This window comes from Strix uralensis, chromosome Z, assembly GCF_047716275.1.
Source record: "Strix uralensis isolate ZFMK-TIS-50842 chromosome Z, bStrUra1, whole genome shotgun sequence".
In the NCBI taxonomy this organism is placed as follows: domain Eukaryota; kingdom Metazoa; phylum Chordata; class Aves; order Strigiformes; family Strigidae; genus Strix; species Strix uralensis.
In genome coordinates, this window is record NC_134012.1 from 61,828,608 (window position 1) to 61,843,801 (window position 15,194).

Here is a 15,194-nt window from a genome sequence, read left to right on the forward strand (position 1 = left end):
GTTTTAGAATTTTCCACAATAAAAAGAAATTATGAACATTTTCAAAGAAAAAGGATACAACTGACAGAACACCATCCATTGTCACACATGTAAACAATATCTTGACATACTAAACAATCTTTAGGTCTTCACTGGTACTTCAAAAAGATTTACTGTTTCTTTTTTCCCTGCCTTTCCCCCCCAATATTTAGAAAAATAGTCAAAATAGTGCACAAGTCAATGGATGATGTACTGTACTGGGAGTTTCAGACACCTCTGGATACAGAAAGCAAGAATTATTAGCGCTAGAATTTTTTCCTTGCAATAGTTAATACCAGGCCACTGAAAATATGATATATGCAAAACAAGTTTTGAATAGCAATATAAAATTATTTTAAATGGTATTGGTTGCAATTATTAAACAAAAAGTTTTTCAATTTACCTACCACCAAATTAAGCAATGCTGTCTTTAAAGTCTTAAAGGACAACTAAACCAAAGCAGAAATCTGTTTCATTATGCAGTAGACTAAATCTTTTTTACAGTTGTAACATTTGCAATTCCTATAAAGAAACCAAATTTTTAGGAAAACATATAACACATTCAGTGGAAAAACATGCACTTGCTCTTTTTCCCCCAAACATTCTCGGGAAGTAATTTTAAGAAGTGGAAGAATTTGCTTCAAACATAATCCATAACAAGGGATTAGATGTCCTTAAAGACAGTTGGTTGTTGCTTGGAATGCATAATAATGTTTAATGAAGTAAAGTTTAAAAACCTGTTGCCATGAGCCAAAAATACTGGATGTGAAAGCCAATGATTTAGGGGAGACAGGGGAAGAAGTGATTTGTTCCCCTGATCTGCGTCTTCGACGCCCAGTACCCACACCACTGGTGTAATGCAGCCAGGTACCAATACACTCTGGGCTAGACACACTCAGGGGGCTCTCTTCCTGGAAGTGAGAAAGGGGGCAAAAAACAGCAAAGCATGCAAAGTTAGATTCAACAGAGCCAAATGAACAGAAAAGAAAAAACCCAATCTGCTTGCACCCTTTTATATACTGCTTTTAAAACTATTAAACAGTGATTAGGGAAGAGTAATATTACAATATTAGGAAGTTATCAGATCCACTTTTATCTCTTCATCCAATTATATCTTTTAATACAACATTTTATTCAAATTTCTGATAGACTAATTATTAGATATAAGAGGAAAGTAATTGTTATCAATAATTCACTCATAATTTTAAGAATTTTCCACATGTTGGAAATAGAGTATCTGTTATCCCTGACATACTGTTCAATAGTTTTCCCCCTTTAAGTACATTAAACTTTCCTATTTATTACTTATTTTCATTTCTAGTCCATAACCTTATCTAAAAGATTCTCATTTTTAGAATTGCCTTTGAGACTTTACAGCTGACTCACTGGTAGTAGCACCAACCTAAGCAGTAGTTTTCCAACATTAAAAAAGCCCTAAAAATTATCTGATGCTGGCTGGACACCTATTAAGACTTCAAGGGAGGACAGTCTCAGGCTGAGTCCCCCATGCCCTACATCATTACGTATCATTAGCAATCAACATTTTCAGCAATACAGAATTTGATTTCCAATGCAGATGAGCCTTAATTCCTTGTTTTACTCTTAGAATGCTGCTGCTTTTTTTTTCTTTTTATTTTCATGACTCAATCAGTTGCAATCCTTCTATAAATACTCCTAACTATATCCCAGATCAAAACTTTCATATAATCTCACACTCACACCTGAAAATGTACTTTCACATGAAATGGACACAGGTGAAGAGAGAATTGCCTTATAGGGTTAAAAAAAAAAAATGTTCAAGGCAGTTGCAGTTTAAGTTGCAATGACTTTTTTTTTAAACACTTCAAAATACCAACTGGTTTAAACATTACAAATACTGGTTTTGCAAATTTCAGTAGGCCAGATGCAACTTCCAATTTTACTTTTTTAAAAAAAAGTTTCATAGTGTATATTTTCTTTAAATCAGTTATCTTCTTCCAGCAAATAAACAAGCACTGATTGCTGAAACACATTCCATCTGAACACACATTACCTGCACAGTCAAAATTTAGTAATTTATGTTATTGATACCTTTTGAAAGTAATTTCTACATAATTTATGAAAATGAAAATGGTTCAAAGTCTGAAGTGTATGTGAACTCATAACTAGGAGGGGAGTTTGCATGATCATAGTGAAAACAGCGTTTCAAAATCCCAAATATTGATGTTGTGAGCATTTATTATGATAAAACTTGGTTATAGAAAATGTAAGCATTCATATTTATTATCCTTGTTAATTTATGAAAGTACTGTGAAATTATACAGATTTCCTTATAGAAGGGAACCATGCATCTTTTTCTCTCCACACTACCAATAACCAAGTTATTTGCAAATCTGTAATGCTTTCACTGAATACAAACAGTCCATTCCCAACACAAACATGAAAGGAAAAGCTCTTGGTGTGACTCTCCATTTTGGATGGTTTAAAGCAACTGAAAATGAGGCAATAAGAAGCTGTTAGTCTGCTTCTAGCATTAATATCACAGAAGTGCCACTATGTGCTATCTGAAGCTTTGCCACTCAAAGGTAAGCATGGTATCAGTGATATGGCCGCGCAACCCCCTACCTCTGTGACACTAAAGCTGTATCTGTGAAGCACATCTAGATGTTATGGCCTTCAAGACAGGAGACTAGACTGCTCAGGATGTTATCTAAAGAATTCATGAAACACAAACCCCACCCACTTAAAAAAAAAAGCTTCCAGTTCATTCTCTTACCTTGCTTGACAAGTGGAGTGACTTTCACACCACTTAAAAGCAAATACAGCAGAAGACATGTCTCTCACCTCCTGTACCTCCCCTACTGCCCCCAATCCCTCCATCCCCTCTCAGCATGATCACCCTGAAGGTTTGCTTAATTCCCAATAGCAGCTGTTATTATATATTATAAGGATGAATAAAAAAGCAATGTATGTTAGTTTGAAGATGTAGGTTTAGACTGAAAAAGTCTTCATTTTCAAATATTGGCTTTTCTAAAATGGCTTAAAAAGAAAAAAGGAGAGAAGTCTTATCACAAAATAATATTCCATTTAAAAAAATCCCAAACCTCCTTCAGACAATTTACTGCCATGGAGGATTTCTCATAGAATAAGAGCAATACTTTTGTGAGACATAACATCATACTGGTTCTGTGTAAGCAAAAGCAGAATTACATTTGGTTTTGTTTTGTTAGAAGTAAGCAAAAGTTAATTTCTGTGAAAGACATTATCTGGAACATAAACACTTACTTCAACAGAACCAATCTTCCTGGATCTTGGAAGGGGTGACTTTCTGTGTATGTGAATTGGGTCTGATACCATTGGCTTGAACATCACTACCGACCGATCTGCTTCATCTCTTTTAGGAGCGTGTGCCTCCTCATCACTATCATTTCTATGAGAGGTTTTCTTCGAGCCTTCATTCTACAGACAATACATAATTCATTTTCAATTTAGCTGCCCACCTTGCAACATGTAGACAGACGTGGCTTTTAAATATATCTTCTGTATAAACATAAAGCAAGCTGATTTTAAAAATACAAGAAGTAAATCACATATTATTGAACAAATTGCTCTAGACTTTAATAATCTGTGTGCACTTGTCCTAACCAGCCACTGCATATGATAGTGTGGTCCTAATCAACCACACTGTTCAGCCAACCTATCTTACTCCAATTTTCTGTTGACACAGTACTAAAATCCTGACCCTGAAGTGAACAGAAGAATTCCAGCCAAACTTTGTTTCATTCATTTGTCAAAAAGCAGGTGGTAATTCCACAGACCTGCCCATAAATCTTTGAAAATATCGATCTGTATTCATAAACATGCCAAACTACCTTACTTTCTTAAATATTTCTTTCAGTTGCCAGACTAACATTGATATGACACTGATGTTGATATCACTTTTCTTAGAATAAATATTTTGTATTTCTAGCAAAAATCTGGCAAAGCCACAGAAGGTCCAAATTATCCATGTCCATTACCTCAGTGTCCATTCAAAATGGAATAATGCACTGGGACTGATTGTATTTTGCTAGATATTTTTCTACCAAAATAAAAATCACTTTTGTAATTTTTACCTAACAATTTCCCACGTTTATTTTAGGTATGTCCGCATCCAGAAAAACTAACTTTTGCTTTAAAGAAAGGCATAATTATTACCTCTCTGGAGGCAGGTCTGTATCCATATCCAGCTGGTAAATTTTTATCTTCCTCACAGCCTTTGGCTCCTGGACTAAAGTGCAGCTCTACATGAAAACGTTCTTCTGAAGAAAGTTCCTGAAGGAAAATGATTAAATAAGTTTACACTTTAATACATAGCTTAACACCACTCATTTCTGAAGATATTTATCCAATTTAAATACCTTGTTTGGATCCTCATAAAGCATGATAACAATCTGTGTCATGTAATTGAGTTCATTGACAATATTTAAATAATCCATAGCTCGTTTCCATTGTTCATCTTTTGATTCCTTATGAAGAGAGGGAAAAAAAAAATCAATACATAAACCCCAGCTATTTTCTTGAAAGAGACTGATAATTTCCCTTTTTCCACTTTTACATGGATTTTGCATTCATAGTAGAAGTACGAATCTTTTCACAACTAAGGAAAAAGCAGAGATACAACCAGAAAAAAGAAGTGACTTAAATTACTCATCAAATCAATGAACAGTGAAGATCGGAACTTCTCATATTTTATTTCAGTGTATCTTTCATGTTCTTTCACCAAACATGATATATGTCTTGTAGACAGAGGCACCATTTTAAACTCTCCTAATGGGAATTGTTAATTTTGCAATAAACTCATTTCAACTAGTACATTGTGGGAAATATTTCTAGATATCACTCTACCAGTCAGACAGAGTAAATGAAGGCTTCTAGTATTTAGAGGAAATTAACCATCACATCCCAAACTACTTAATATGAATATTCACCTTTTTTCATGCTCTAGTAAAAATACCTTTAGCAATCCACCTTAAAAGGAAATTTAAGCTAGGAGTGTATCTGCCCTGGCATATGTCACAGAGGTAGAGGATTAAAAATGCTTTTGCCATCAGTGAGTTTAGTCATCCATTACCTGAAGCAAGCATGTCAATACAACTATTTCAAAAGTTAGTATCTTAATCAAGCTCTGTCTTAGAAGCAGATGTGTAGGCTTTGTGGTGCTGCATTTGTCCTCTCCAAGAGCTCAGTTAGATCACTTCTGAATCTGAAGACCCTGTCTTTTTCAGTCCTTGGTTTCAAAGCCAATCAGATGGATAATAATGCACCACCTTCAAGGTATTCTACAACAGTACAGTAAAGTAAGACAATCCACTGAACAGGAGAAACTTTGCACTACATGAGCATTCTTGAAGTCAGGTAGGGGGGTCTTGACAATATGCCAAAGGTCAAAAATATTAAGCCAGTCCAAAAGTGAATTCAAGAGAACCCTGAATGGTAACTTGGAGGCAAAAAGAGTTGGAAGAATTATAGGTGACAACATAAGACAAAAAAATGGATTATCTGCCCTTTTCAAATCTCTCTGAGACTGTAACATATACAGCTGAACACACCAATGGAACTTAGCATTACTTTAAAGGGCATGATGATTTCCACCAATATGCATTCAAGCAATTTGAAATATGTCTCTGCATATGTAATAGGAAATCAGATGTTTGAAAAAGTGTGATAAATTTCAAAGCCACTTAAGAAATTTAAGCTTCTAATTGATTTAGTTTTAGTAAGATTGTTTCAGTCAGTTTTAGTAAGACTTGAGTCCTTCTGGTTCCTCTCAAAATTTCAGACCTTTAACAGAAAGAGTGTTCAACTTACATCACATAAGGCACCATAACGAAGGGTAGATAGCAGGGAGTGGACATGACTCTCACTGGTGAAATACAACCGTGTACGAACATGGCGTTCAGGGGACATAACACCCCTGGAGTAACTTGAAAGAAAAAAAACCTTATTAGACCATAATGAGATGTGTCCCTATTTTAGAAATAGCTGTAACAAATAAATAAATCACACTTTTTAATTACTATGAGCTAGTAAGATATTTTAGATATGAAAGCTACGGAGTATCTCTATTAAGTCTTATGGAAATTAATATAACTGTGTAAAAAAGTAAAACACTTACAGAGGGTGAAGCTTATTTACAGTATCATCATCTTGAGTTCTCTGAAGGTCAGAACGAATTTTTCTAACTAGAGGAGTACAGTAACCTTTGGCAATCTCTAGTTTCTCAGCCTTAGAAATACCATATTCCTGTGTAAGAAGAAACTGACTTTTAAAATTCAGTTAAAAATTAAAATGCCTTCTAATTCAAAGCTTGTATATTAGAGCCAATTAATCCTCTATTTGTTTGCTCTGACTGCAAACAGTTTTGTTTAACATTTTTATTATATTTGATTACTGACATCCCTTCAAGGAACAAGCTGTTTGCCTTTTGCTGTTTGATTTGATACCAAGAAACAGTTTTTAATTGACTAGTTAAACCACAAAGTCATTTCACCTTCTGGTATGATGAAGCATTTTTTCTCAAGCAAAACGCTTAGGGAGTTATTTCTCCTCCCTACTCTCCTGGATTTAGACATCTATGATGCATTTTACCTCACCTGATTTCGAGTAACTTTTTTTTTTAAGTAGTCAATAAAGAGACATAGGCATATTACCTGTTTAATATGTCTAGCTTAGTCTGGGGTAAACCACCCCACAGAAGATCTCCTATTCACCTCAAATAATACTGAAAAATACAACTGGAAAATAATACATCTGCTACATTATCTACAATATTTAAAAATCTGTTCTTCCAGAAGCTTCATGCTCTGTGCTGCACATGATCTGAAAGTTCTCTCATCATTATGATGGATCTTCAGTTTTCTCTAGAAAGCAACATAAGCACTTCTCCTTTGCATTATTTAGGCTTATCAAGTTTTGTTTTTCTTACTTCAGTATGTGTCCTCACTCTCTAACACTTTATTAAAATTTAAGATTAACAGGCCCACATAACAAAACACATACTTAGTACCATTGCTCTTTTGTCCTTGCTGTCAGGGAGTTTGAGAGATGGGGAGAGGAAGAAATTCCCTCACTTGCGGCATACAATATGGATAATACCTGTCTTACAACAGTACTCTCTAACTGCAGGGACACTTGGGGAAAGCTTTAGTTTGTTCTGTCCTGTTATCACAAAAGTTTCAAGTCCTGCAGCCTACAACATTTCAGAGCTAACTTGAGTTTAACAGCCTGTGGTATAAGTTTGACTTGTCTGCTTCTCATCTGAAATTCTATGTGTACATTTTTACCAGGGAGTGTTAGCATTTTGAAGCAGCAGAAAAGTCTTTTTAAATTCAAATTGCTTAAAACAAGTGAAATTAGATTAGGATTATGTGTTACTTGCAAAAAGCCTAAAAATTAAATTTCTGAAAGCAGGAAGAATGAAATTAAATGCAATTTTAGAACACACAGCTGTTCACAGGGGCTCCATTTAAATCTGACAAATGGCTGAGATAAACCACTTTAAGACACTACAGTAAACAAAGCAGATAGGTTCACATCTTAAATTGCTAGAAAAATTCACTTTGAACAGAGCTTAATGAATTATGAATCAAATTTTCTTAAAAAATCTAATCAGCTTGCTACCGGAAATAAGAGGTAATGTTAAAGGCTTCTATTACTGCAAAACAGACAGAGTAAACATTTTCACAAAATTTGAAAAAGCATCTGTTCTACACTTTACTCTGTTTAATAACTGAGAATGCTTACCTGAGGGATCACAATGTCAGCTAAAGCCTTTGAAAGTCTGTATAATTCCATTGTGTTTTCTAATTTTAAGGAGCCATTGTGCTGCACGTCGTATTTTATACAGTCGTAAATATCAGGAATTTTGCTAATATCATATCTTCCATTTTTTGTTTTAAAGTCTTTTTCTAACTTGGCCCACCTGCGCAGCATCAGTTCTAGTGTTTCACTGTGGTACAGCTGAATATCTGGATAGACACATATCTCATATAAGCAATTAAGTTCATTCAAATAATAAAAGGGAGATTTTAATTACCTGGTATTAACAGTTGAATACAGAGAGATAAAAGGGATCAAGTAAGTTAACTGCATTACTTCTAAGAAGAGGGAATAAATGCGCATATGGTTAATTTTACTGCTGAAAACATCACAGCTACATAGCTACATCAAGATAATAGAAAGCTTTGCTGCAGAAGTGCACCACTGGACTTTTAATCAAAGCTAGAGCACCAAGAATAAAGTATCCTACAGCACAGATCATATATAAAAAAAAAAAAATCAACAAAAAAAAGGCTGTAAGAAAATTCTAGGAGGGACAAAGTGGAACAGGACAACATCTCTGTTTTAGAACAGACCACATATTCCATTTGTCTCTCTCTCCTGCATGTGTCAACAGCAAGAGTCAAGCAACTGGTAGAAGGGATGGATCATTCCCATCCCAGGAGAGGAGATAAGACCAAATAGACGAAACCCACTGATACTATGTACAGCTGACACTTGTACTGCTCAATCTCAGAACAGAAGCTGTTTGTATACTATACACTGCAGAGAACATTGATAACAAGTATTCCAGTATTTAGCTAGTATGAAAAAAGCACTCTGGTCACTTCCAGCATCACTGGTTCACCACCATTAATACTGATCATCATTCTATGCAATACTACTACACATTATATAGTAAACAACAGATCTTCAGCAAAGATACTTAAATATAAAAATGTACCTACGTAACTTAGCTTTAGTACCATCTGCTTTTCCTGCTACTTTTGTAGACTGCTGAGTTTCAAATAATTAAGACAAGAATTTCTGTAAACATTTGAGGAACTTCTGAACACCACACAGAGCCCTTACCTGCAACATAACCATGTGTTCCTCCAGCTTTTTACTTTAAAATTATGCATATGGAATCAGACTGTGAAAATCCCTAACACATTGTTGATGAAAGCTCTGCTAAAAGCAAATTTAATGAAGAAGAGTTACGTTACAATTCTTTCTCAGATATAAAGAGAAACTAAATACAACTACAAAAATGTTTAAGTACCTGCAGACTTTGGATCTTCCATTCTTTGCCTGATCTGAGAAGTCAAGCTCTGGATCAAGGAATAGACCTTATCACACGTCTTTACAGGATTTTTAATAACCTGCATTGATTTTATCAATGAGATGCTTCCAGATGGAGTAAGCTGCAATTTGACATGAACACAAAATTATGTAAACAATCTGACTAGACTTAAAAGAACTGGGGAGATAAGATGGGACATAGGAAAGATTCCAAGTATTGGAGAAAAAGCGTTCAAGCAGGTTGCAATTAATTTCTGAAAGCATTTCTCAATTATCTACTCCCTTTGAGGCTTTAAGAAAAGATAACATACCGAAAGGTAGTAAGATTTACTAGATTCAAAGGTGACAAGAAATTCACAGGGCAACTAATTCTATACAGTAAACATATGCAATTTCAGGAGTTCCTAAACCTCTTTTTTTGTTCCAAGACAGGAAAATCGAAAAGATTTTTAAAACTCTGCACGCACTTATCAACTTTCCGTAACTTTCTTTCAAATAACTATTGTATTCAAAAGCTTACAAAAAAGAAATGTTATCATTAGGCTATGTGTCCCACAAAATACTTTTTGTTTTATGAAGTACCCTCCTCAGCACAACTGGAAGGAAGAACCGGATTTGCAGCAGAAACTGATACCTGAAAAAAAGTTTGTCTGTTCCTGTTTCAGTTTTTGTTTCTACAGGACTGCAGCACAAAAACAGAAACAAAAAGAAACCCTTTAAATGCACATATATCAAGAACATAGAAGATGTCCTTCAGTGCTGACTTAATTATAGAAATTGCAGAAGCTGCAAATTATCAGCATCAAGATGAGTGTCACTAAAACAATACAGTCAATATCCATGTAAGTGAGGCTTCGTCTAATTTTTTCAGAAAAGTCTGCATAATCCAAAGTAAGCAAACAATGATATTAAACAATAAGTTATATACATAACACACATACATATCTGCACTTTCCCCAGCTTCCTCAAATGCACAGGATGATTTGGATATGGAAAACTTCTGCCCTCCACCTAATAGTAAGCAGATTCCTAGCTCTCTATTGTGACCAAGTAAATCATTAGGAAGGGTGCTCTGGCACAGAAAAAAAAACCACCTTGTTTTCCCAAATGGCAAGTAAGTTAAAAACAAAAACCCCCAAAACCCACCCAAAACCCCAGAAAAGTTATTATCATTTTATGATCCCAAAGGTTAGTTACTTTCAATGACTGTCTTAGAAGAGCGTGCTGTATCATTTCCAGGCACATTTCAAATCCTATTATATCTATATTGCAAAAAGAAGGGGTAAAATAAATATATCCTTGAGACCTTGTACTCTCTCACTTTTTCCAAGTACTGCTGAATCCACTGCTGGCGTGGTTTGGATGATACTTTAAATCCATATATTTAAACAAACCCACATAAAGCATACACGCAGGGTAGTAAATTGTTTTTTAACAATTTGCTCTCAATACCTTTTAGAAAATAGCAGTTTAACTTAAACCTCATTTGAGGACTTGTATTCAGTTGTTATACCAGACAGAGTATGGGATATTGAAAGAGAAAGTTTCTTAACAATAATAAACATCATTTACATTTAAAACCAGGAATAATCATTTGTGTTCTGTACAGCATAAACTATATTAATATGCATTAATTTAGCATGCTAATGAGTCATTGATTAGAAAGTATTCTACTGGTTTTCAGCATCTTAGTATTCTTAAGAGTTTTTTTTAAAAAAAGGCCTTGTAGCAGATTAAATATTGAAACAACTACAGACAATACATTTTGTAATACTACTCACCGTCAAAGTAGAGATTACAGGAAGTGTAAACAATATAGTTTCATTTCCTGAATAATTAAAATATTTTTAATGGAAAAGTGGAAGAGATTTATGAGTGAGGTCTCTATCTATCTACTCCTATTTCAAAGTTTGTAGCTATTCTGATTACTCAAATTGCAATACAGCTCAAAATATCTAATATCACAATTGGTACAGCTTCCTTTGTACTTCAAACTATTTGCAAGCACAAAATTTTTCAAAACAGATGCATAAAATCACTGCAGAAATTTGTGTGGCTATTTATATCATTTCATAGGAAACTAATCATATGCTAACCTTATCATAGTCATCAGCAGTAAATTCTCTGTCTCTCTGGAGAATTTCATGGAGTCTTGCTTTAACACGATGCTGACAGCTGCTTAAAGAATCACTGTCACTGTCCAACAGACCATTCATATTAGCACTTTTCACCATCTGGACAAGAATAGGAGTCAGCTCTCCCTCTAAGGCCAGTAGTCCCTGAAGCAAATAATACAATTAATCAAGCAAACAGAAAAAGATGAGAATATAAGAGTATCTGAAAAATACACCCAAATCACTAACTTAAAATTCAAGACTGTATCACTTGTCTATGGATTAGATAAACAGGGACTTGGCAGACAATGCAGATATTTGCATAGGAATGGTCCCAAAACACTGCCTTGGTGTGCAGGATTTCTACAGTTGGTGCAACAGTGATGGTGACATGTCATAGAGCATGTTCCCCAGCACCAGCTGAAGTGACCCTAGTATCTCAGTGGTGCCAGCATTGCTCCTGGGAGGCCACAGCTGTTCAGGTCTTGGGCTGCAGGGAGTGCACAGCGCCTCCCTGAGGCTGGGAACAACAGCAGCCTGACTTGTGTGGGACATGCTCTGCTCAAGGCATTGAGTCACCAGATAGCAGCTATGGGAAGAGTTAGCAAACCAAATAGCATCTGGGAGGACAAATGGGAGATAGACAGGATCTTTGCAGAGACCCTACAGAGGCAAAACCCCAAACTCTGTGTGGCACAGGAGGACAATCAAAGGCTATAGTTGAACAAGAGGTGAATGGAGACTTCCAAAACGGAGAAAGCTGGAGAATTTGTGACTTTTCTGGAAACAGAAAGGCTCTGAAGTAAGGAAGGAAATGAAGTGGTATCTCCTCAAGCCTGCTGACCAAGCAGAAAGCAGGACAGATGTCTGAAATACTTCTCCATCAATACATGCAGCATGGAAACAAAGAGAAGAAATAAGAAGCCTGAACACTTGCAGAGCTTTAAGTTTATTCAGATTACAGAGATGCACTGGAATAGTTCACACGAATGGAGTTTTGCTATAGCTAGATACAGGGCATTTTGGAAGCCAGGAAGGCAAGGAGGCAGCAGAGTTGGCTCTATTCAACGGAGCAGCTTAAACACCGGGACCTTTGCTTTCAAACCGGTGACAAGCAAGTTGCGATCTTACTTGTAAGGATGAGAGGACAAATAAGCACAGGGCAACATCACGGTGGGCCTCTGCTACAGACCACCAGATACAAAATGGGAAACAGATGAAGCCTTCTTAACAGAACTGGAGGAAAGCTGATTGCAGGCCCTGTTTTCCATCGGTGGCCTTAGCCCTGGGTACCTCATGCATGGGCAATATTGCAGGGGATAAGCAATCCAGATTTCTGGAAAACCTAAACCCCTCTCTATCACTCTATATTACTGAAGGTCATTCACCTAAGAAGTATTTATGTGACACTAGCACTGTCTGTGTCCTCTCACACAGTATCACTGAAATGAGGAAATAAGTGAATAAATTATTAACCAGTAGAAGTATTATGCATGCAAAGGGCTATTCAGGAGGAGGAGCAAAAGAGGAATTTGACTAGCATGAAGACAGGTAAAAGAATACTTTGGCAAGTATTATAGATGTAGGAAGTTCTGGATTCTGTGTTTTGTACTATAGTTCCTATAAATTCACGTTTGTAATGAAAAAAAAAAGTCTATGCTTTTTAAATAACACCACAAAATTTATAATTTCACATCAAAAAATACATGTAAAAAATATTTCTATGAAGTGCCAAGACATAGTACTGCTACCATGCCTTACTTACTAGGTATCCATTCTGACTGGCCCAAAGTAAAAAGTCTCCTGTAAAAACTTTAAGAAACTACTTCTGTTAATTTCAAAAAAAGCATCAATGTATGGTCTGTACAATTTCCCATTAAAATATATGCAAAGTAGTTTATTTATTCCACATTTCTAATAGCTTCAAACTCACTAATTTCTTCTATAAAGTTACAAATCAATAAATGAAAGATAGTTGGAATGAAAAGTGTTGTCTTCTGAACTCCAAACCTTCTGGTTCAAATCACTGAAGTGACTGAAAATTGAAATTTTTGCTCATGTAAAACGAATACATTATCTCAAATCAGTTCTAATGTCTGTGCTTTAACCAACACAAGCATACAGTCTGTCACAGAGATCTGACAAAATTTGAGGAAAGTAAGCCCTAAACAAATAAGCAAACTAAAAATGTTGCCAGTCACATCCTGGGCTGCATCAAAAGAAGTGTGATCAGCGGGTCAAGAGGTGATTCTTCCCCTCTGCTCTGCTCTTGTTAAGACCCCACCTGGAGTACTGTGTCCAGTTCTGGGGCCCCCAGCATAAGAAAGACAAGGACCTGCTTGAGCGGGTCCAGAGGAGGGCCACAAAGATGATCGGAGGGATGGAGAACCTCCCTTATGAGGACAGGCTGAGAGAGTTGGGGTTGTTCAGCCTGGAGAAGATATGGCTCCAGGAAGACCTTATAGTGGCCTTCCAGTACTTAAAAAGGGCCTACAGAAAAGATGGGGAGGGACTCTTTCTCAGGGTGTGTAGTGATAGGATGAGGGGTAAAGGTTTTAAACTGAAAGAGGGTAGATTTAGATTAGCTATAAGGAAGAAATTCTTTACTGTGAGGGTGGTGAGACACTGGAACAGGTTGCCCAGAGAAGCTGTGATTGCCCCCTCCCTGGGAAGTGTTCAAGGCCACGTTGGACGGGGCTTTGAGCAACCTGATCTAGTGGAAGGTGTCCCTGTCCATGGCAGGGGGTTGGAACTAGATGATTTTTGAGGTGCCTTCCAACCCAAACCATTCTCTGATTCTATGATTCTGGAGGTTGTTATTGGAAAGGACTAAGGTATATTGCTAGGACTGTATAATTAAAACCTGTCTGCATCTGATAAAAGAGCTTCAAATGCTTGGCCCATTAATTGGATACTTTTTCACACTGAACTAAATATTCCTTGAAAATACATTTCTTTTAAAACACAGCCTCATTATACACTGCGGACTCTAATACACCATAAATCTCCCCCAGTCTTCAAAAGAAAAAATAAACTTGAGAACATCAGAATTTTAAAAATTGAAAATACAGTTTAACATTGTACCTTTGCAAAAGCTGCTGCAGTCATCTGAACTCGTCCCTCATCAGAAGCATAGATTTTGAGATCATGTCGGTAAGTGCTATGTAATCTAAGTAAACCACATCCAGGAAATCCAGCATAATCTCCTACCAAACAAACATTTTGCTCAAACTCTCATTTTGCACTTGATTTATGAAGGGATTTATGCAGGTCAAATTTCTTTTTAATTATTATAATTTATTTTTTTTACCTTGTCCACCTGGATACATACACCTGAAAGCCCTTCCAAGCTCCTCTGCTTGCACCCTGCCTGCAGGAGTCAATTCTCCTCCCCATTTTAGAACCAGAAGCAGAGACGGCTCATTTCTTCTATTATCTAATTGTACACAGAGAGAGGGGTTTAGTAGTGAAGTATATTCTAAGTATTTTGGGTTTTTTTGCAAATGAATGAAAATATTTGGACTATGCAGGGCTTCAGAAAGGATCTCTTCAGCATTATGAATCTTTAATAGCATTCTAACAATAAGAAAGTATTGAACCGGAGAACTAAAAGGGTACTTAAGCAGAGAAACCTGAAGTAGTTAAATTATGGAGAAAACATAAGTGTAAAATATTTAGCATGCAGTCTGAAGCAAAAAGTAAACTGAGACAGAAAAATTAAAACAAATTGGATGCTAAATACCCTACAGTTATTTCAGTCAATAACCATTGGTCAAGGATGAGAAAAACTTATAAAAGTTTTTAAAACAGCAGTAAATGTTGAGGGGATTTTCTCATCTCAGTCCAAAAACACTAAAGCTTCTTTTCACTCTACTTTTCTGTTACAAAAAAGCAGTGTTAGAATAGAAAATTACTGCATAGTTTTAGGTGTACGATTCAGCAGATTAAGAGACTCTGAATATCTGCCAACAACACAAACAT

At 36.0% G+C, this 15,194-nt stretch overlaps 1 protein-coding gene across 20 annotated transcripts in view; it reads right to left on the bottom strand.

Moving 5' to 3' along the window:
• The window catches only part of PPIP5K2 (diphosphoinositol pentakisphosphate kinase 2), a 52,154-nt gene that overhangs the window by 11,759 nt on the left and 25,201 nt on the right, over positions 1 to 15,194 (bottom strand). For 12 of the 20 annotated variants that reach the window (XR_012627060.1, XM_074855913.1, XM_074855910.1 and 9 more), the window contains exons 15-25: positions 14,524 to 14,649; positions 14,298 to 14,419; positions 11,196 to 11,378; positions 9,080 to 9,221; positions 7,783 to 8,006; positions 6,155 to 6,282; positions 5,848 to 5,962; positions 4,398 to 4,505; positions 4,195 to 4,311; positions 3,283 to 3,456; positions 756 to 929 (exon numbers count right to left, since the gene is read on the bottom strand). Coding sequence is in view for 18 of the 20 variants with exons in the window: in XM_074855913.1 (XP_074712014.1) it covers positions 756 to 929; positions 3,283 to 3,456; positions 4,195 to 4,311; positions 4,398 to 4,505; positions 5,848 to 5,962; positions 6,155 to 6,282; positions 7,783 to 8,006; positions 9,080 to 9,221; positions 11,196 to 11,378; positions 14,298 to 14,419; positions 14,524 to 14,649 (1,613 nt within the window). In the remaining 2 variants the exon portion in view is untranslated. The remainder of the gene's footprint in view (positions 1 to 755; positions 930 to 3,282; positions 3,457 to 4,194; positions 4,312 to 4,397; positions 4,506 to 5,847; positions 5,963 to 6,154; positions 6,283 to 7,782; positions 8,007 to 9,079; positions 9,222 to 11,195; positions 11,379 to 14,297; positions 14,420 to 14,523; positions 14,650 to 15,194) is intronic. The other 8 variants (XR_012627061.1, XM_074855922.1, XM_074855919.1 and 5 more) reach the window with 1 other exon arrangement.